At 42.2% G+C, this 21290-nt stretch overlaps 1 protein-coding gene across 1 annotated transcript in view; it reads right to left on the bottom strand.

Moving 5' to 3' along the window:
• The window catches only part of grin3a (glutamate receptor, ionotropic, N-methyl-D-aspartate 3A), a 59496-nt gene extending 40978 nt beyond the window's left edge, over positions 1-18518 (bottom strand). Inside the window, exons 1-2 of the mRNA XM_022204821.2 lie at positions 16969-18518; positions 6230-6978 (exon numbers count right to left, since the gene is read on the bottom strand). Coding sequence (XP_022060513.2) covers positions 6230-6978; positions 16969-17715 — 1496 coding nt within the window. The 5' untranslated portion in view covers positions 17716-18518. The remainder of the gene's footprint in view (positions 1-6229; positions 6979-16968) is intronic.
• Positions 18519-21290: the final 2772 nt, after the last annotated feature.

The following is a 21290-nucleotide window of genomic DNA, read 5'->3' as shown; positions in this document are numbered from 1 at the left end:
AGACGCAGCCGGCGCGAATTTCAATCAGCGTCTGATAAAACCCGGCTCTCCGTACAGCACTGACGCTGGGACATTACATGCTGTACTCTGCCACACTCGCGTCTCTGTCAGGACTCTGTTGGACATTCTACATGCCGCACCCGCAATATGCATGCCGCTCCCTGGACTCAGTTTCCCTTTTAGATTACCTCAATCTGCTCAGCCTTCCCTGTCTGCTCCTGGTCCGTCTGCTTCCCAGCCCTCGCCACATTCCCTCAACTCTGCCTCAGTTCAGTCTTCGACCCTCCGGACATTCTGTGAGCCCCCCCTCTCCCCTGTTAGTTAAGTTTTTAGTTTTGTTATCACTTTGGCCGTCTGGTCCGCTTTCCGTTAGTTTGGATTTCCCCGTTCAGTTCATTCCCCGTGCCTCTCTTATGGAGTGCTTCCCTGTTGTATTTTCTGTTTAATAAATTCTTTATAATTTACCTGCCTGTCTGTTGCCTGCTGCTTGGGTTCAAACCACCTGTTTCATAACAGTTAGCTTATCGTCAGCATATAACAAACACTGTTTTTGTGTGACAGTGCATTTAAATCTGCTAATTTCTGGTTTTGAGTCAGTGGAGTCTCAGATGACTTGGGTTCAGAGTAAACTTTTTTTTTTAATCTTTGTCTTAAAATAAACTTTTTATTGTCGCAACAACTCGCCAGCCTAAGGATACAATCAATGTCCTCCCACCTTGAATCAGCTGTAACACCGAGTGTCAGGGGTGAGAGTGAGAGGTTAGCTTGCCAACCCAGAGGCTAAAATGGAAACGGGTGAGGGATGAAGGCCTCTGTAGCTTCAAGTAGCATTAGCATCAATGCAAACTTCAACTAAATAAAAAAAGAAAGGAAAAGAGACAAAGTTGAAACACTGACCGCTCCATGATAACTTGCACAAAAACGCCACCAACCACCAAGCATCCCACTCTGACCAGCTGCATAGGAGTGATGCCTTCAAATCAAACCAAAGCAGAGGGATGTCAGCCACCAGAGTATCAGTTAGAGCTTCACAACTGACAAACCGATTCTCCAGGCAGCTATCCCTTTGGCAGAAACCACGGCTGATGAGAAAACATTAGAAACACTGAAACCAGTCCACTATCAAACAAAGCAGTCTGCTGTTAAATCAATAAAACAGCATCAGTGGATGTTAGCAGGGAGGCTGGATCAGACCTGAACCAGCTCCAACATCCAGAACTTTGTGCTGAAGTGTGCAGGTTTTTTTTTTTTTTTTTTTTAAAGGCACCCCAAGGCTACACCGTTTAGGACCCTGAGGTGGGTTGTACATCTGGCATAACTCACAGATGTGTTCACCAAAAAATGAAGGAGCTCAGCTTTCCCCTACAGGGCAAAGACACACATATAACGTAATGACAAAGTGAGTGGATTTGTAAGGAAGGTCCCACTGTGGGAGAGGAGCTGGAGATCGGAGCTGCCGCCGTTTACACAGAGAGAGCAGCTGAGCAAACTCAACAATGAGCCAAAGCCACACTCCGGTGCCATTGAGACCGATGCTGCAAAACGGAGTGATTTTTAGGCAGAAAGGCAGGGTTGGATTGAGAGGAGCAACACGTTTCCTGCAATAACAGCTAATGCAGAGGTGTCAAACTCATTTTAGTTCAGGTTCCACATTCAGCCCAATTTCATCTCCAGTGGACCGGACCAGTAAGACCACAGCATAATAACCTATAAATAACCACAACTACAAATGTTTCCTTCGTTTTAGTGCAAAATGTTCACATTAAAAGAATTATCTTTCTACAAAACATAATGAACAACCTGAAATTTCTTAAGAAAATTAAATTCAGTTTCATCACCATTCAGCCTCAGTTTATCATTTCCACATTACAACTTCCAGATCAGAGTGTCTACAAAGGAACACAACATTTAGTCACAGATATCTGGAACTGAATGATGGAGGATTTTACTTTATGCTCAAAATGACAAATGTCCGACAAAAAAAGGACAAAAAACAGGACAAAAAAAATACAAAAAATGATGCACAAAATGACAAAAGAACAATGAACAATCTAGTATTTTACTTTATGATCAAACAACTTGTCATGGTCTAGAAATGATTTTAAATTTATAGTTTTACTTATTTACAATCTGCAGTTAATGTCTTCTGTAATTTTTACACTTGAGGGCCGGATTGGACCCTCTGGAGGACCACTTTTGGACCACGGGCCTCATGTTTGATCCAGTGTCCGAGCTAATTTGTCCTCAGGTCTAGAGTTGAAGATGGAAAACAAGGACACAATCCATTTGGTTCTACACTCTTGTGAAAATTGACTTCTAAAAGCTTGGACCCAAATCTAAAGCAAGCAGAGGAGCAGCCTGATTGCAGCTGTGGTCACCGACGCCTCCAGGACTGTCAGAAATGTTGAAAGACAGGTGGGCTCAGGTGTCTCATTAGAGGCAGAAAAAACGAGTTAGGGAGTCACTTTTCTCATTCACTGGATCACTTGTTGAGAATAAACTGCTGCAGCTTAATTCACCTGCATTTAACAGTGTTTCAAAAACAGTTGGTGCAAAATCATTTGGAACACAATTCAAGCATATCGGAGCTCGTATGACGCGGCTGCATAAACGATTATAAAGGAGAACTACGCTGTGGCAGAAAACAAATTAAACTACTACTATTTGCTGTTGCTGCTCTGATTTTAGCTCATTCCTTTGTTTTAAGTCCAATATTTTCTATTGATTACCTCCACCTTTCAGTAATGTAAATGTTCCTTTGAAGTCCTTTTCTCTCGAGCATACATTCTAATACATACTATTATCCTTGAGCCAGCATCTGTGTTCTGCATATTAATAAGCCTGTTTTAGATATTTCACTTTAAAGTTGTTCATTTATTAATTTTGTCCTCTAAGAGGATGGGAGGTCTTTTGTATAAGTGTACGGCTTCTTGACTTCTCTCCCACGTTTTTTTCCTGTTATCGTGTTTAATGCTGCTATAAAAGTTTATTTTATTGTGTATTGATACTAAAACCAGATCCACTGCTAAGCTTAACACGGCTGAATAAATGAGCGTTATTAAACTTTAATGGATCTACTCTGTGTTCTTTTCTAGGGTCTAAATGGCCAACAGCCCTGAAGCAAAACAGTCAAAATTACTGTCAAAATACAGTCTGACTTTTGCCACACCCTCAGCCCATTTCTATTTCTTGTTCTCCCTCAGGCCATGTGCATCCCCTGAGCCTTGTGTCACTGAGCTGAATATTATGACTGAATGAATGTTTAACACTATTATCAGGACTGTTTGTTGCTACGTTACAGCTGCAGTAAGTAGATGAGAAAAATGATGGCACAGTCGCTAATTTAATAACGGTATATATTAAGGAAAAGATGACATAAATATTGTTTCGCTTCTTGGTTCTAGGATCACACAAAAAGACAAACCAAACAGAACTATCCACAGGTGGTGCTGCTTTTAAAAACCACAGAAATCATGCAAAAGTCCATGCCAAAACAATCAGATCTTTTTCCCCCCCAAGCAGACAAAGAAAAGGACACTAATCAAATGTGCACATAAATATATTTCATACTGCGTGGAGCAAACATAATTGGTAATAGATGATGATAACTCTATAACTAGCTCAATTTATCTCCAATCTCTAACCCAAACTTCTATTATTCCTTGGAACATGAATGCAGTCAGAGAGCCCAAATCGTCCCACATTTTCACAAAATTGCATCAAATTAAAAAACAGGAATTCTGAGAGGAAGCTGCCTTTCTTTATCTTTGCCAGACACATGCAAATGTACATCACTGCCTTTTTTTCCAGCCTTCAGATTTCTCTGAACCAGATATACTTTCAAATCCCCTATGTAGAGAACAGCTTCAATTCAACATCCCACATAGGAAACCTCATCAGGTAAATCCTCTGCCTCCACAAGGCCAGTAAAGAGCTTTTTAAACAAAAGGTTCTGTTTAGCAACAGTTTTCTGTTCTGCTAAACGTAAAACACTGACATGTTAATCAACCAAACCAACACTTTTTCCTCCTTCTTGAACTAAAGAAATGTAAACACAGTCCCCTCCAGCTCCTCCAAGCTCCCCGTGTTCCAATAATTACCTTCCCGGGACGCTCGTTCTGCTGTTTCAGGTGTTTTGAGGAGAGTCTCAGTTGGAAAAGGTCAAACTCTACTTGTAATGCAGTGGTGTGTGATCACACATTCGCTTATATCTCAGCAGCAGTGCGGTGCAGCTGCAGATTACAGCGCTGCTGCTAAACGCAATCCATCACACGTCATTTTAGCACACTGCTGCAGTTATTGAGTTTATACACTGTGCATTCTAATGCACCGCGTACTCGTGCATACACACGCCCATGCAGATGTGTGTATGAATTATGTGCCTCATTGGCAAGTCCCACACTGATACCACAGCTGGACTGTGACCAAACATCTGCAAGGCGGAAGACGAATACAGGGAGTAGCTGAAAATGAAGATGGATAAGTTACTAATGAATTACAGCTGTTGGGTGGAGATAAGCCAGGTGAAATATATTACATTAAATGTTGTGTTGTTTGTTTAGAAAAATATAATAATTACTGAAACAGAGACCAAATATTTAACCCTCTGTATTATGTGATCTCTGTATATGGCATACAGTTTCAGTGACTATTATCATCTCAGGGTCTTTGAGCAAAGTCCAGAACTGTAACTGATCTGATGGAGTTGCTCTGTGACCAGCAGATTAGACTGTGGATTTACTGAGAAGCTTTCAGGTGTAACTGTGTGAGTACTGAGAGGATGAAACAAAGCCTGATTGTCAGACACACAACAACAAGAAAGCAATGTAAAAGTGATCATTCAGACCAGCTGTTTCATACTGTAGTGACCTTAAACCATGTCAGCTACATTCCAGTCTGAGTCACTGGGAGTAGATTGTGTTTGTACGGAGCCTACCACTGACCACTCGTTTCTTTCTCCTCCCTTTTCACTTTATGCTTGTTACCATTTTCAAACCAACTCTGAGCAGCAACCTACATACTGAAGGTTGTGTGTTTTGCTGCAGATTTGAATCATGCGCCTACTGGTACAGGAAGTAGCTTCATTTTCCAAGCATGACCAGTTGTCTGCTGTGAACTAGAGAGAGAGTGTAGACAATGACAGATGTTTTTTTTTTAGAGAGTTGGTTAACGGTGATAAGAAAGGACCAGGTGAAAACCCTGCAGTCTTCAGTGTACCACACGCTGATGTGAAAATAGCTGCCAGCCTGTGTTCTATTATATATGGATCTCCTGAAATATTTGGTGGCAACAACAGATTAAGGGCTGTCCTGCAGTCATCTATGTTTTGACACATACTAGTGGGGATTACCGTGACCAAAGCATACACAACAACAGCAGTTATATGAGTTATATAAGTTCTATAAGATCCACATGCTGCTTGCAAATGGTCGAGCTTCTGCAGAGATAAAGTGTATTCAGACTTCACCTGCTGGATTATCAGATTATGTTTGTCTCGTCTCTCAGTTAGTCTCATCACAAAGTTGACAGATGTCTTTCATTGTTTTTTGTAGCAGATGATAAAGTTTCCACCTAAAAAAAACTGTTTCCCCCACCAGTATTTTGCTGAGACACATTTGAAGCATCCTTGACTTCATCCTGCCGAAGATGATTGCAACTGGTTTCAAGAAGCACAAACAAGCCAAAGCTTTTTGTTTCCCCAACAGCATAATGATAGTGAGCTGCCTCCAGACATTCTGTCCATAATAGCTTGGCTAAGTAAGAGCAAAATACCCCCTGCAGCATAACACAGTCACCAGATCCTCAACTGTAGGGCTCAGTTATATACAACATACTAAATATATACAACAACTAAAGCCAAGAGATTTTGATAATGCACACAAATTAGTACACAGCAAAATAATCCTGGAAAGCAGAAAATGCATTTTAAGCGAACATCTAAATGGTTACCAGTGATCCAAAGTCTGCAATATTTTCAGAAAACACGCTAAAACATGCATAATCAGTCCTTTAAATGTATCTCAACACTGATCCCTGTTCCTGTCTGTGTCTGTTCTTGTTGCCTAATCACATCTTTACCGTGTTTTCTTCTTTAAATGTAGCAGTGCTACATGATGCTAAAACAATCCTCCTCTGATGCCGAAGCACATTACTAATATAAGAGACAATTTTAGATTTTTCCATGAGCGTTTCTGAAAATAATCACCTTTGTGTCTGCGTGATTCCCTACCTTGCCAAGTATTCCCCTGAGCTGCCGTTGCTCTGTTGTACATCCATACAGTTGGTAGTCCCAGGTATGAGTGCCAAGGCAGGATTTTCCAGGGCTGCACTGCCCACAGCGCGAGCCACCAGCTCCAGTGAGTCGTGGACGTAGTGATCCAGAGAGGGGGATCCCATAACCCCATGGGCCAGCAGCCCCAGGGGCAGTCCCTCTGTTCTCAGCTCAGCCACGTTCTGGCTGTCCCCCAGCACCCAGTGAAACTCCGGCAGCGTCATCCGACTGGCCAACGTCCACAAACGCCGAACCTCCCGGATATCGCACCCAAACGTCACCACTCCCGTTGTGGATGAAGGTTCTCTCAGGGCCTCCAGCTGCCGCATGAGAGCTTGCTGCTGGTCTGATTTAGAGGAGGAGGTGGATGAAGAGGAAGATGACAAAGCAACAGAGGATAAATAGGGTAAAGAAGACAATGACGACGACGACGACGCTGCTCCCGTTGGGATGCTTGGGGCCACCGCTGAGGACGATAACGAGGTGGAAGAAGGTGACGAGGTCGAGGCGGTGGTTGTCAGGTTGACCAGAGTGCCCAGGTGGAAGCGGGTGTTGTTCTTGATGAGGAAGAGGAAGTCGTTAATGTTCCACTCTTGGCAGAGCAGGACGCTGATGTCCCACCAGCCGTTCATCATCAGCAGGGAGTAGAGGAGATGGGATGTCGGGGCCTCCACAGTCCGCATCGCCACTTGGAAATGAAGAGGATTCTGTGACGAGTTTGTAGAAGGAGAATGGGTGTAATGGGAGATGGAGCAGATGGCACGGAAGTTTGAAAGTCAAAGTAAAGGAAAAGAGAGAAAAAAAGAAGTTATTTGTGAAAGGATAGTGAGTGAAATTAGAGACGAGATACAGACGATGGACAGTTAAACAAAGAAACAGAATTAGATTGAGGAATAAAGATGTTGGAGAGTTTGGAGAGTGTTAGTTGGATTTCATAGAGCGAGGAGAGACGAAGGGAGTGATAAAACATTCAAGGATAAAGGATGTTGTGAGAGAGAGCAAAATAACGTGGATGTGGACAGAAGTTTAGAGAGGAATAAGAAGATGGGAGACCATGGAGGTGAGAGGCAGTAGAGGAAGAAGAGAAGAATTAGGGAAGGAAAGAAAAAGAAGATAGGTTAATAAATCCAACAGAAGAATTACTTTCAATTTTAAAATTCAATTTGTTCCCTGAGAACAAACACAGTCTGCTGGATATAATGGATTTCAACCTCCACTTACCTGTTCCCATGAATATCATTATTCACATCATAAGAAATGCACTATATCTATTTTATGTGCAGTCAGTCTTTTTAGCGATTCCTTAAACTCGACAAAATACAACCGGGATCCATTTCAAAACAGGCCTTTTTCATATTCAGTTCCATGTAATTTCATTTACACCTGTGATTTGGGATTCATAAATTCATCATTTGATTGATGAGGCCTGGACAGATGGAGGAAAGCACCGAGGTGTGAATTCCACCTGGACCTTGAATGTAAACGTGTGCTGTAAGCCGCTGGGATGGAAATCCACCAAATGCTCAAGGAAGGCACTAAAACCATGAGATTTTTGAAAAAAAAAAAAAGTCCAAATGTAGCTTCCCAGATACACACTTATCAGGCATAACAGTTAAACCAGTGATAGGTGCAGCGGATAACATTGATTATTCATTATAACGGCACCTGTGAAGGAGGAGGACGCATTAGGCTGCAAATGAACAGTCGATTCTTAAAGTAGATGTGAGGATCTTAGTGACTTCTGACAAGGGCCAAATTGTGATGGCTAGACATGTGGGTCAGAACAAGAGAGGACAACTAAACCAGTGAACCAGCCTCAGGGTCACAAGGAGTGAAGGCTGGTCTGTGCCTTCAGATTCCACAGAAGAGCTACACAAATCATCGAAAGTCTTAGTTCTTTGGTAGAAAGGTGTCAGAACACACAACGCATTGTTGGCTGCTGCATGTGGAGCTGTGTTGCTGGAGAATACCCAGCATGATGCCTGTCCATCGCCAATAACAGCCACAATGAGCACATCAGGTGGAACAATGGAGGAAGGTGACCTGGTCTGATGAATCACAGTTTCTTTTCTTTACATCATGTGGATTGATTTTGGTAAGAAGGTCAGCGATGCATTGATGTAGTTTGATGCTCTGGGCAATGTTCTACTGGAAAAGTCCATGTGGATGGACATGTTCCACCCACCTAAACATTTTCAGACTGTATGCAGCCCTTCATAGCAGCAGCATTTCCTGATGGCAGTGACCTCAGTCCTGCACTGCAAAAACTGTGCAGCAATTGTTGTAGGAACACGAGAAATGTTTCAGGATGCTGACTTGGCCTACAAATCCTCCAATTCTGCAACCAATAGAGCATCTGTGTGCCTGTGTGCTTCAAGAACAAGTTCAATCAATGGAAGCCAAATCCTGCAACTTACAGGACTTAAAATCTGCTGCTAACTTCTTGGTACCCGATACCACAGGACACCTCTAGAGGTCTTATGGAATTCTTGTCTGGATGGTTTCAGAGGTATTGTTTTGGCTGTAAGTGGTGGTAATGTTGTGGCCGATCGGTGTACACAGGACAAACATGGCCTCTTCTGGTCTAGGTATACACTATGCTGGGATTCACAGAATCAAAAAACAGGATCTCATGAAACTCCTGAAACAAGTTTAAATGTGCTTTTAAAAGGGAACAACACAATATTCTATTACAGAAGCATACATGTGGGATTAGACATTTCAGCCTATTGGTGACATGTTTTGCATCTTTTATACTGCAGTTGGTCATTTTCCAGTTGATTCTCTTGCTTCCAGGCCTCAGATGGCTTCATTTCATTTCACTATGCTAGATCACCTTATAAAAACTCTAAATTTGATTGAGACGGCTGATTTCCAGTGAAGAGTCCATCGCATTTATTATATATTTTTGGTCACATTTAGTGTTCTTTTCATTAAAAAAACAGTTTGAAAAGTCTCCTTTTGTTGGTGTGCTGACACCTATTTTGTGAGAAATTTCACTGAAGTTATGAATGAAGGTCTTCATTGTGAAAACGCAATGATGTTAATGGATTTAGATTCACTACCTGTCAGTTTTACAATTCAAGTACCACAGATATAATGTCGCTGTAGTTGGTGGTTTTATATTTACACCGAGGATGAGACGATGCGAAGAGGATCCCCATTTAGGGAATGAATCAACAGCATTTTCACCCAGTTTACTTTATAGGTCTTTGAGCTCTTTGCTGTGGTTTTATGGCTCACAGCTTTTAGTGAGGAACATTGATAGAATCCTTGTACACTACATTCAAAGCACTAAAAGTTACAGTCGTGACTAGCAGTGGAGCATTTAGCTGCTAAAAGGCAATTCTTTCCTTTGAGAGTTTCAAGACAACAGGTCAGAACTAAAAGGAACAGATTGCCCATTTATTCATCAGGCATCTGAAAACTGTTAACAGAACAAATGAACATTCAGGGATGTTTGGTTTCAGCTTGTGTTTAAAAGGAGATGATTTGGAAGCAAAGTGTTGTGTAATTCCACAGCGTAGCATAATGATCTGAGATCCATAGTTTTCTGGAGGTGTGCACATAAGGTTGATTTGCTGTAAAATAGTTTGCAGTAATGCCAAATGTTTGATGGCTTACAGGTAAAAACCGCTCGTCCACAAACTCCCTCAGTGCTGTGATCATCAGATAACTACACATATAGAGAAGCGCAGCTACAGGAATATATTAGGCCACAAGATCAGAGCGGATACGTTTCAGAGTTGACACAGTCATCCCTGTAATACTTTAGATGACATTAAATAGGCCAGTCTGGGCTGCATGAGCTGCCAGATCTATTTTAGTATACCCTGGCATACTGTAACCAGCTCACTCCCCAGCAATCACTCAGTCATGAGCTTGTTTGTTTGTGTGCACACAGGCAGAGCTACACATGCTTTAAAAGGCCCTCTGCAACTCTGTCTAATTGACTTTACAACTTTTACACCGGCTTTGCACTAAAAGTCCATTAGATTAATCTATTGCTTAATTTCATTTATCCAATTAATCACTCTGCCCAACAGGCATGCAAATAAGACCTTACTCATCTGCTTACTGCTGAATACAGGGATGGATTAATGCAAAGTAGCAATCAAAGCAATAATAGTTGTTTTATTTCAAACTCAGGAGTCCTGTATCAGGGTACAGAATGTTAATGCAGTCCACAGGGCTTCACACTCTCACCTCCTCTCATCCCCCGGGAGGATTGGAGGATTTATTCTCAACTGTGCAGCACTTCTGCACTGTGATCTCCGTAAATCTGTAACCCCCCTCTTTGTTTCTCATGTAAATAAAAAGAAGAAAAAAAAACTGGCTGGGAAGTGTGGCTGCCTTGTCTCTTCCATAAATACAGAGATCTGCTGCTTTCGATGCACCGGGAAATCCCAGCTCTGTTGTCACCGCGCTCTCTTTCATCACGCTTCTCTCCTCACAAATCATTTTTCCTCCTGTGATTTCCACATCCAAAATACATTTACTGTGACTTGTTGTGCAATGAAACTTGCAACCCTTGCTGGATGGTAGAAAAAAAACAAAAAAAACTGCAGAGACCGACTGAATCACGAGCCAGCGGCCAAATCAAATAAACTAGTAATGAGTGGGTTATTGATTTTTCTATTATTAGATGATTCTTTGTGGGGAAAGTATGAAAACAGATAAAAACAAATTTCTGTTATTTTCTTTAAACTAGTTTACAGAAGTTTTGAATACTATCTCGAACCACCATATCTTTCAGATATTGCCTGTCCTGAGGTGTCCCACTATTGCTCCATTGCAAAAAATCCTTACAATCTCTTTACCCTTTCATCCTGCTGGCCTGCTTATGTCACTGCCAGAGTTATTTATGAAGGGACAATGAGAAATGCAACTGATCCCGCCGATAGTCAGCACAACCCAATCGTTCATCTGTTATCCCTAACAAGAGGACATAATTACTGTGATGTTTAATCAGCGCAATCTACAAATTAATTTATCAGCTCGTAAGATAAAAAAAAATCCACCCTTGCTGCGTGTCCTTTAGTGTCTTCTGTATTCTTTTCTTCACAGTGAAAATCTTCCTGACAAAAAGCATCTGTGAGCCGTTAGCATCACGCTGTCCTTTAGCTTAAAGTCAATGAGAGGTGTGACGAGTACGAGAAAAATCAGTGCAAGCTGTTTATGTTCAAGGAAAAAACACATTTTTATATATCCTGCACAGTCAGACATGTGGCAGCTCACATATCTGCACTCAGACTTCAGACAATAAAGATTAAAATGATTTTTTGACTTAGGTTTGAAGAAGGTTTTGGGTTTGAATCTGCTGGAGTCTTTCTGTGTGGAGTTTGCATGTTTGCTCTTTGTCTGAGTGAATTTGCTTCCTTGCATAGTCTAAAAGCATGCACAGTAGGCTAAGTGTTAATTCTAAATTGGCTGTGGGTATTAATCTGAGTGTGCATGGTTGTCTGTCTCTTTGTGTTAGTCCTGCGTTGGACTGGCAGCCTGCCCAGGGTGTGTCCCGCCTCTCGCCCAGCATCCACTGGGAAAGACTCCAACCTCTTGTGATCCTCTACAGAAAAAAATAGAGGGCACAGCCAAGTGATGGATGGAGGAAAAGTAGAAATATCTATCGCTAATCCAGATGCAGGATGTCAGAAGTGTGACTGTTGTGTTTTTTACACTGTGATCTTTGGGTTTTTGGTGTCTGAAACTGTTAAATTCTGCTTAATGGGAATCAATGTGACCCAGTTCTAGGGCAGCATTTGCAACTGTGAAGGAGTTATTTGAAAGATAATCACCAGAAGTTTACATACACTGTATGAAAAGAAAAAAAAAATGTTTTTCTCACTGTCTAACATTAAATTAGACTAAACTTTTCCTGTTTTGGGTCAGTTAGGATGACCAAAAATATTTCTATTTGCTCAATGTCAGAACAATGACAGAAAGAATCTTTCATTACTTTCTTCAAAGTCAGAAGTTTACATACACTAAGATTACTATGCCTTCAAACTGTTTGGGAAGGCCCAGATGATGATGTCATGGCTTTGAGCACTTTTGATTGGTTAATTGATAGCATTTGAGTTAATTGGAGGCACACATGTGGATGCATTAGAAAGCACACCTCAAACATGCTGCTTCTTTGTGTGTCACCATGGGAAAATCTACATAAATCAGCCAAGACAAAAGGAAGACAACTGTGGACCTCTACAAGTTTGGTTTATCCCTGGGTATGATTTCCAGATGCCTGAACGTTCCACGTTCATCTCTTCAGACAAGTATAACACCATGGGAATGTCTAGCCATCACACCGTTCAGGAAGGAGACGAGTTCTGTGTCCCAGAGATGATTGTGTTTTGGTGTGAAATGTGCTTATCAACCCCAGAACAAAAGCAAAAGACCTTCTGAAGATGCTGGATGAAGCTGGTAAGAGAGTGTTATTTTCCACAGTGAAACGAGTTCTGTATCGACATGGACAGAAAAGCTGCTCAGCGAAAAGAAGCCATTATTTGAAAGATGCACACAAGGACAAAGACTTTCCTTTCTGGAGACTTATCCTGTGGTCTGACGAAACTAAAATGGAATTTTTTTGCCGTAATGACCATCGGTACATTTGGAGGAAAAAGGGGAAGCTTGTAATCCTGAGTACACCATCCTAACGGTGAAGCACGGCGGTGGCAGCATCATGTTGTGGGAGCGTTTTGCTTCACAAAATAGATGGCATCATGAGAAAAGAACATTATCTGGAAATACTGAAGCAACATCTCAAGACATCAGCCAGGAAGTTAAAGCTTGGTCACAAAGGGGTCTTCCAAATGGACAATGACCTTAAACATACCACCAAGTTAGCTACGAAGTGGCTGACGGACATCAAAGTCAATGTTCTGGAGTAGCCATCACAAAGCCCTGATCTCTATCCTGTAGAAAATTTGTGGGCAGAGCTGAAAAAGTGGCCTACAAACCTGACTCAGTTACATCAGTTCTGTCCGCAGGAATAGGCCAAAATTCCAGCAAACTAACTTCTGGAGAGATACCGAAAATGTTTGACCTCAAGTCATACAGTTTAAAGGCAACGCTACCAAATACTGAAGAAATGTATGTAGACTCCTGACTTTGAGGAAAGTAATAAATCTCTCTTTCATTATTCTGGCATTTCTCAAATAGAAAAAAAAAAATTCTAACTAACCTAAAACAGGCAAAGTTTAGTCTGATTTAATGTCAGACAGAGAGAAAAAAAAGGTTCTCTGTCTTTTATACGGTGTATGTAAACTTCTGGTTTGAACTGTATTTACGGTTTGTTGTCTCGTGGTAAAACAAAGGGTTCCTCATGTCCTGCGAAAAGCCGCACAGCCACAACATGTACACTGTTAGCTAGTCTAGTGTTAATCAACCTGTGCAAACTCATGCATTCCAGGAAAACACCACTATCATAAAAACTAGAAGATTACTGATCAAGTCTACTAATTAAATTTAATCAACACTTGCACGACACTTTCCACAAAAGCTTTGCAAAGCCATGATTCTACAGGTGTACCTACATGCAGTAGTAAACAGGTTCTGTGGTGCACATTTCATGCTTCTGTCTATTACACTGCCTATCTACATGTTGCACATATAGATCTATAAATAAACCCTTTGACACAGCAGAAATAGCTGCACCACATTTAATGCAAAAGCATACATTTGTGCATAATTGGATTAAGCAGCAACAGATATTGTACCATGTAGCTTCAAGCTGTCAGTAAAGATTCTGTGTCTCAATTTTCCACAAGCTCCAGTGTTGCAGGCCACCATGGGATATACTTTAAAACTAACTCCTCATATCAGAAACTCCTGGTCTTTCCCAGGCAGCTTCCTTTTCTCCAAGAGTTTCTCAGTTGCTGGTCTTTCATATGCTAAATTTCAAACCCTGTGCTATCAGGAAGAGAAAAAAAAAACCCTCAGCACCAACTCCCAGCCCAGTTCCCTCCACTCAGAGGTCACTTTATCCTTTGCTCCATAAGCTCCGTATTCTCATGCAGCCTCATCATTTTCGACACTTACATAACAAACTGTGGGCCGATCACATTATCAAAGCGTTCTGGGTGATTCATTGTATCGTATAAATGTGAACAGTGAACTCTGTCTCACTCTGACTGTCAACTTTGGAGGGATAAAAGAAGTCAAAGGTCAAACAAAGTCAGAAAATAAACACTAATGAGATCTTCTCAAGACATTCAGAAAGTTTTCACATTTCCAAGAAAAAAACTCTGTTTTGGTGAAATTGCTGTCAGCCTTCAGTTGGGATTTGCCAGTGAAACTAGATTGAGTCAGAGGGGAGTTAAGCCATTTCTCTAAAAGTCTCACACGAGCACTGTTCACTCTGTATTTCTGTCTATTTCCTCGTCTGTTCATCCTTCCGTCCATCCATCTGCCCCTCCATCAATCATCATGTATCTGTTGGCTCGTCTGCTTCATCTGTACCTGTTACTTCGCTCTGAGGAACCGGATTTGACTTTAAACACCTGCTGACTCCTTACAGAGAAATGCTTCCTTGTGCACAGAGCAGGAAATTAGATATTACCCTACACACACACACACACACACACACACACACACACACACACACACACACACACACACACACACACACACACACACACACACACACACACACACACACACACACACTACTATAGCAGCCCAATAGGTGGCATGTATCCCAGAACCCTTCAGTCCAACTAATGGCTTTGGATGTGTGTGTGTCTGTTTGTGTGTAAGTGTTGGAAAAAAACAATGATGCTTTTTGCCCCTCCCAGGACAGTTGCGTGGAGAAAGTCAAAACACACACAGACACATTTAGTAGTGTGTCTGCACTCACTGATATGCTATAACTGCTCTGTTAGTGTCACCCAATTAAACCGGTTTACAGTGTGGACTTACACTAAATCATTTTCTCTGTGTGTGTGTGTTTGTATCTGCTTCTCCACACATACACACACAGACTAAGCAGGTGTTTTCTCCACAGAGTGATTATTGATGAACCGTCCCACTGTTGAATTTAAAGTGTTTACACTTTTAACTAATTTTCTTTCTCGCTCTCCCTTCCAATTGCAAACTCCACAGATAATCTTCAATTAGCGTGTTTTGGTGCAAGAGTCGATATTTTTTGCAGTTCACAAAAAAAAAAAAAAAAATTGACCAGGGCTGATCTTGTTGTGTGATTTCATCTCGTATCGTTGTAGGTGCTTTATGCTAGCTAAAATCCATAGTAGAGATAGAGAAATCACGATAGTAAATGAATGGAGATAATTAAAAACCTGGAGAACGTAATATATTTAGTGGTAATGTGTTTTCCTGCCAAGCTTGTATTGTTTATTGTATAGAAAATGAATTTAATGTGTGATTTTTCTCAATGCTAGAATGAAATACTAGAGTATAAAGCGGAGAAAAGTCTTCTAAATCCAATTTTCTCTGTGCTTCATTCTGTTATTCACTTTTCATTCACCTCCAGAACTGGATAAATGACAGAAATGTTATCCAGCTTCTAGCGGTTCTGCATGAATGTTCCTTTTCTTATTACAGACATAATAGTTGTCCAGAATGCAGACAGAGATTGGAGTTGAGATTGATAGTGCTGCTCCCTCATGGTCAACTAAGAGTTTCCTGACAGCATGTGTGTGATATTTACTCCAACAGATAAGACTGATTATTTCTTTTTTGGGAGGGAAAAGGTGTCACACAACTTGGGACCAGCTCAAATATGTGAGTTCATCTCAGCTGTCCAGATAGTGACATGTCAAAGCACAGCATTACAATGCCTTCTTATTACACAGTGTTTGTACTGCTGTGCTCTCTCTCTCTCCCCTCAGTGGGATTCTGAACATCAATCAAGAAAGAGTTAGTTTATGCATATATACCTGAGGGCATCTGCTGCTGGGTGCACCATTCAAACTGTTCACCTCGTCTATGAAAGAAGCAGAAAGAGGCTCTCTCCTGCTTCTTTTCTGCACCCTGGAAGTACATTTCAGCAGCATGGACAGAGCCTGTGTTTCTGAAGCACATTTCAGCACCACGGACAGAGCCTGTGTTTTTGAAGCACATTTCAGCACCACGGACAGAGCCTGTGTTTCTGAAGCACATTTCAGCACCACGGACAGAGCCTGTGTTTTTGAAGCACATTTCAGCACCACGGACAGAGCCTGTGTTTCTGAAGCACATTTCAGCACCACGGACAGAGCCTGTGTTTCTGAAGCACATTTCAGCACCACGGACAGAGCCTGTGTTTCTGAAGCACATTTCAGCACCACGGACAGAGCCTGTGTGTCTGAATGGAGAAACACTTCTGCTTCATCTAGGACAGTTGAGATCACTGCGCAGCAAGAACAAGGAATGAAGTCCTGTGTCTGAAAGCATGTCAAATACACATTCTAGTGGAGGCAGGAGAGGATGAAGACCATGAGCCACAGGGGGAAGTGCCTCCCCCTCCTCTCTCCTCAGCTTCAAATGTTGGCCACTGATGGCACTTAGTGAATTAGGCCCTATAAATCCACACCAACTGAAGCGAAATAAATTTATTTTGCGTAAATTGAATTGCTTGTCTTTGTGTAGGTTGTCGGTGTTGGACTTTATGGTGTAAACTTGGGTTTTCTTTTACACCTGCACTGGCAAAGTTGTGAAATCAACAGTTAACAGATGTAACAGAGAAATAACTTTTTCTTTACCTGACTGTGGCGTGAGAACTCCCTCTGCACGACGCTCACCACTGGCACCTGAAGCGCAAGAGACACGAATTCCAACTTCACGAACTCGTCCCGGTTCCGTGGAAAGGCGAGCATGGCGGAAACCCCCTGCACGACCACCGTATGACACACGCTCTCCAAGAAGGATAGCGGGTCCTCGTTCTCGGGGATGCCTGAGGAGGAGAAGGAGAACGCGGGCAGCTCGCCGAGGGCGGATCCAACTGCCATGACGAGCTCCAGAGATAAATTGTAGGGCAGGAATCCGGCCCGGTTCAGACCCTCCACGGCGAGCAGCACCGAGTCCCGGGGTGCGAACACTCGGTTCTCCTTTAGGTTGTTCTCCTCCCGGTGCCGTGCCTGGCTTTTACTCCTGTTCGCGCCCCGCTGACTGTTGGAGGTGGCTCTAGTCCTGAGGCTTCCATATCCAGGCGCACTGGCACTTGGTTTAAACTCCAGCTGCTGCTGTTCTCCCGTCAAAGCTCCCTCGGCGTCCCAGTCCTCAGAACCGCTGCCAGCAGTGGCGGAGAGCAGGCGAGGCTGAACGTGCAGAGCCCCCAACCGAACCGTGTGGCCGATTCGTTTCAGCACCTGGCACGGCTGCGGGTGCGAGTGAGCGCACGGCAGGAGGAAGACGAGGGCGCACAGCAGTAAACACATCGGTGGCGAGACACCGCTGCCTGCTCGGGCTGCCGGGCCATTCATCATCATCATCACCACCGACTTCATCATCTCCGCTCCACAACTGCGCCGGATGCCCTGTCCACCCACTCAGCGGCTGAGCACCGGGGCCGCTCCGTTGGTCCCCCCACTCCTTTGGCCCTGGCGTGGCGTTCAGACCAGCTGCAGCCCCGGCTCCCGCTCCCGCTCCGGCTGCGGCTCCAGCTCGCGGTAAAGTTGTGCGTTTCTCCTCGGACAACAGGCTGCTGAGGCGCAAAATGAGGCACGAGCCGCGCACAAGCGAAAAATGATCCCCAAAAGTGCTGCTTTTCATCTCAAAAGATTTTCATTCTTCAAGCCTCTTTTTTTTATTATTAGGCTCATAAACAGGTCCACATATTCCAGCGGTCGAGACAGGAAAAATAATATGAAGCAGAATGTGTAGGCAAGCCCAGAGGAGGAAATGTCGAAAAAAGGTTAATGCGCATCACACACATTCCAAAACAGTGAAATCCACCACAGAAGGGAAAAAATGGCTTTATGGCTTCGAAGGGAAAAAAACAGAAAAAGAAATCATCCCATTATCATCCACAGCGTAGGGGGCCAAGGCAGCAGGACTTCTTCTTCTTCTTCCTGAGATTTAAAAAACGTTTTTTCTCCTTGTTAAACACCCAAGTAGACGCGTTCCAGAGCGCAAGCGCTGCTTGGCTCCAGTCCACCTCTGTACTGACACTTGTACTGGCGAGACCTCCGGCACGGGAGCGCGGTCTTTCTGCACACGTTCCAAGGAGATTTAACCCCGTCCTCACTTTACCCCCCTGCAGAACCACCCTCCAGTCTTACAGTGCGAGAGAAGTTGCATAATAAACAAGCACATGGGCAAAAATACTGTCTGTTTACGAGCCTGTAGGTGATACTGTGAATCCATAATCCAAACATGCCAAACAATATCATTAATTATGAAGATATTTGTGAGGTTTGCTGCAGATTGTCTCAGTGTTCGGCTAACTTACACAAAAGCAGACAGCTGCCTGCTCCTAATAGGACTGTTTTATTTAATAATCTCTAAAGACTCCTAATGACGCCATTAACAGGTGCTGAAGAGGCAGAAGTTGAACTGAAGTGCCTCCTTGTTCCTGAGGTAACCTGCAGGTCAGAGGTCACCACTGACCCAATCAGCAGCCTCAGTGTAAATAGCCACCCAGATTAATGATTGCTTAATGTTCTGATCTAGATTAATGATTGGCTAATGGTCAGGCTTCGAATGAGACCAATGCCTACTGGGATGCTGGAAGATCGATGCACCCTGATCGATCCAATACAGGCTGACCTCAAAGGATGGGACAGGAAGGGAAGGAAAAATGAGAGACAGAGAGAGAGAAAGAGTGAGGAAATTTTGACAGGAGATGCGGCAGGAGATGGTGGCTGTGGGGGACAGTAGGAGAGAGAAGGGGAAGATGAAGGGTGAGGAAGAGGGAGAACAGGTGGATGGGAGCTGCAGCCTCTTTAAAGAATCAAGATTATCACAAACACAAGATCTTTTATTGGAGAAACCAAAAACAGAGAGAGAGAGAGAGAGAGAGAGAGAGAGAGAGAGAGAGAGAGAGAGAGAGAGAGAGAGAGAGAGGGAGGACAGAATGAAAGAAAACTGAGACATATATTCAAGGTGAGATTGTGTTTAAGAGTCTTCACTGCTGTTGCACCGCAAGAATGAAAGCAATCCCTTCTTCTTCTTTTTTTGCTCTGTGTGTTGGAGTGGGATATGAGGTCGTCATATGCTGCATGAGGCTTTCAGAAAGGCTTCAGAGTCAGAGTGTTAATTCTAATTCTAGCTCTTGATGAAAAGACAGTTCAATCACACAAATGTTGAAGATTACCTCTGCCATTTGAATTAAGCTCAGTGGAGAAAATTCGCCTGGTTGGCTGTCTGGAGGAGACTTAGACTTTTTAGGGACCGTATAGAAACTTGTGGGAGGGTTACTGCAGATTTTATTCCAGATAAAGTGGGTGCAGCCAGAATTTTGGGAATTACAAAGTATAATCACAGTATTTAACAGGCATTTGTGGGCATTTGCAGATGACAGCCGCCCTTTTATGTCAATTTGAAAACACAACACAAGAGGATCTTTTTGTTAGACACACTATTTTTTTTCCCACTGTGGCTCAAAAAGCAGAATTTTTGTGATATCAAAGTGAATTAAATATGAGTTAAGTTCACCTATAATGCAAATTTAGCATCTCAGGCTGCCAAATTGTTGAAATTCTCAGGGGATTTATTTATTTCCACACTACATTGTAAAAGCAATTTTGATATTTTCATGGTAAAATTCCAGCAGCTGTGGTTACCAGAATGCTACCATAAAATTACAGTAAAACATTTTCTATATTTATGGGAAAGAAACGCATTGATATTGTTGATTTTATGATTAAAATGTGCTTCATTCCATATTTTACTGTAAAAAGAACAGTTTTAACCTTTAGAAACTTGAAAATTGACATAAAAATACCATATGAAATAATGTTTGTGTAACTTATTATGAATATTACAGCATTTTTCTAATATCAGCTCAGCAGTTAGTGTTTCTAACATTTAATACGTGTATTTTTTTCAGCAAAGATTCCAGTTATAGCTGCTATAAATATTAAAGCATATGTCTGTTAGTAACACAAAATCAATTTGACCAGTACAAACTGTATTTTTTGTACTTGAAATAAATGCAAAAAGGCATGTTTCCATTATCAGCACAACAGTACATACATTTAACTGTGAAAACCGGTTTGCTTTTTGAGAAATAAATGCAAAACCTACAATATTATTGTACATATTACAGCATTTTTTTCATTAAAAAGCTGCACAAGAGTAGGGAAATGTATTTTTCAAGATAAAAAAACTGTAAAAGACACTGTTTTCTCCTGATTTACAGTAAATCAGTGTTACATAAACTACATCAAACTGTTTTAGAGTTCACAGATTTTTACTGTCAAATTTACATTTTTTACAGTGTATGTTTGCATGTCAGTCCTAAAGACAAAAGATCTCTTGGATTAAGTATAACAATGTTCATCATCATTATTATTAGTGCTATTTAATTATTTCAGATAATGAGCCTCTAACTAACCTAAAATATGCTTTAATCAGTCTCTCTAACTTTTCTGTCGTGGCAGCTGTTCTGTCTGTCCGCCCACTTTGCATTTCTTTATCTAACTTCTTGTCTCTCTCTTAGTACCTGCTTGCTGTCCTAATGTCTTTCTGTCTGCGAGCTCATCTGATTCCACATAACTGTCCTTTTACCTCGCGGGCACATCCATAAATCTGCTCCATCTTTTGTACCTGTGTGAATATCTGTCTGACCCCTGTCTGCTTGAATATTCATCCATGTTCCCTGCATCTGCTTTGCCTGTCTGATTTGCTGAGACCCGTCGGCCTGACTGTCGATCTGCCCATCTGTCTGTCCGTTCTTTTGCTCCGTCAGCATCATTGCGCAACCGTCTGTCTGTCTGCCTGTATCTCTGCTCGCTGTTTGGTGCCGCTGTAGACTTCGCTGACACCTGCCAACCACATTTCTACATGGTTCAGTTCTCCCTCCAGTTACAGGGTTTATGAGCAGATGAAACCTGAACACACAGAAAAAATAACAATAAAAAAA

Source organism: Acanthochromis polyacanthus, chromosome 18 (assembly GCF_021347895.1).
Source record: "Acanthochromis polyacanthus isolate Apoly-LR-REF ecotype Palm Island chromosome 18, KAUST_Apoly_ChrSc, whole genome shotgun sequence".
Classification (NCBI taxonomy): domain Eukaryota; kingdom Metazoa; phylum Chordata; class Actinopteri; family Pomacentridae; genus Acanthochromis; species Acanthochromis polyacanthus.
This window is presented reverse-complemented; position numbering and strand designations above follow the sequence as displayed.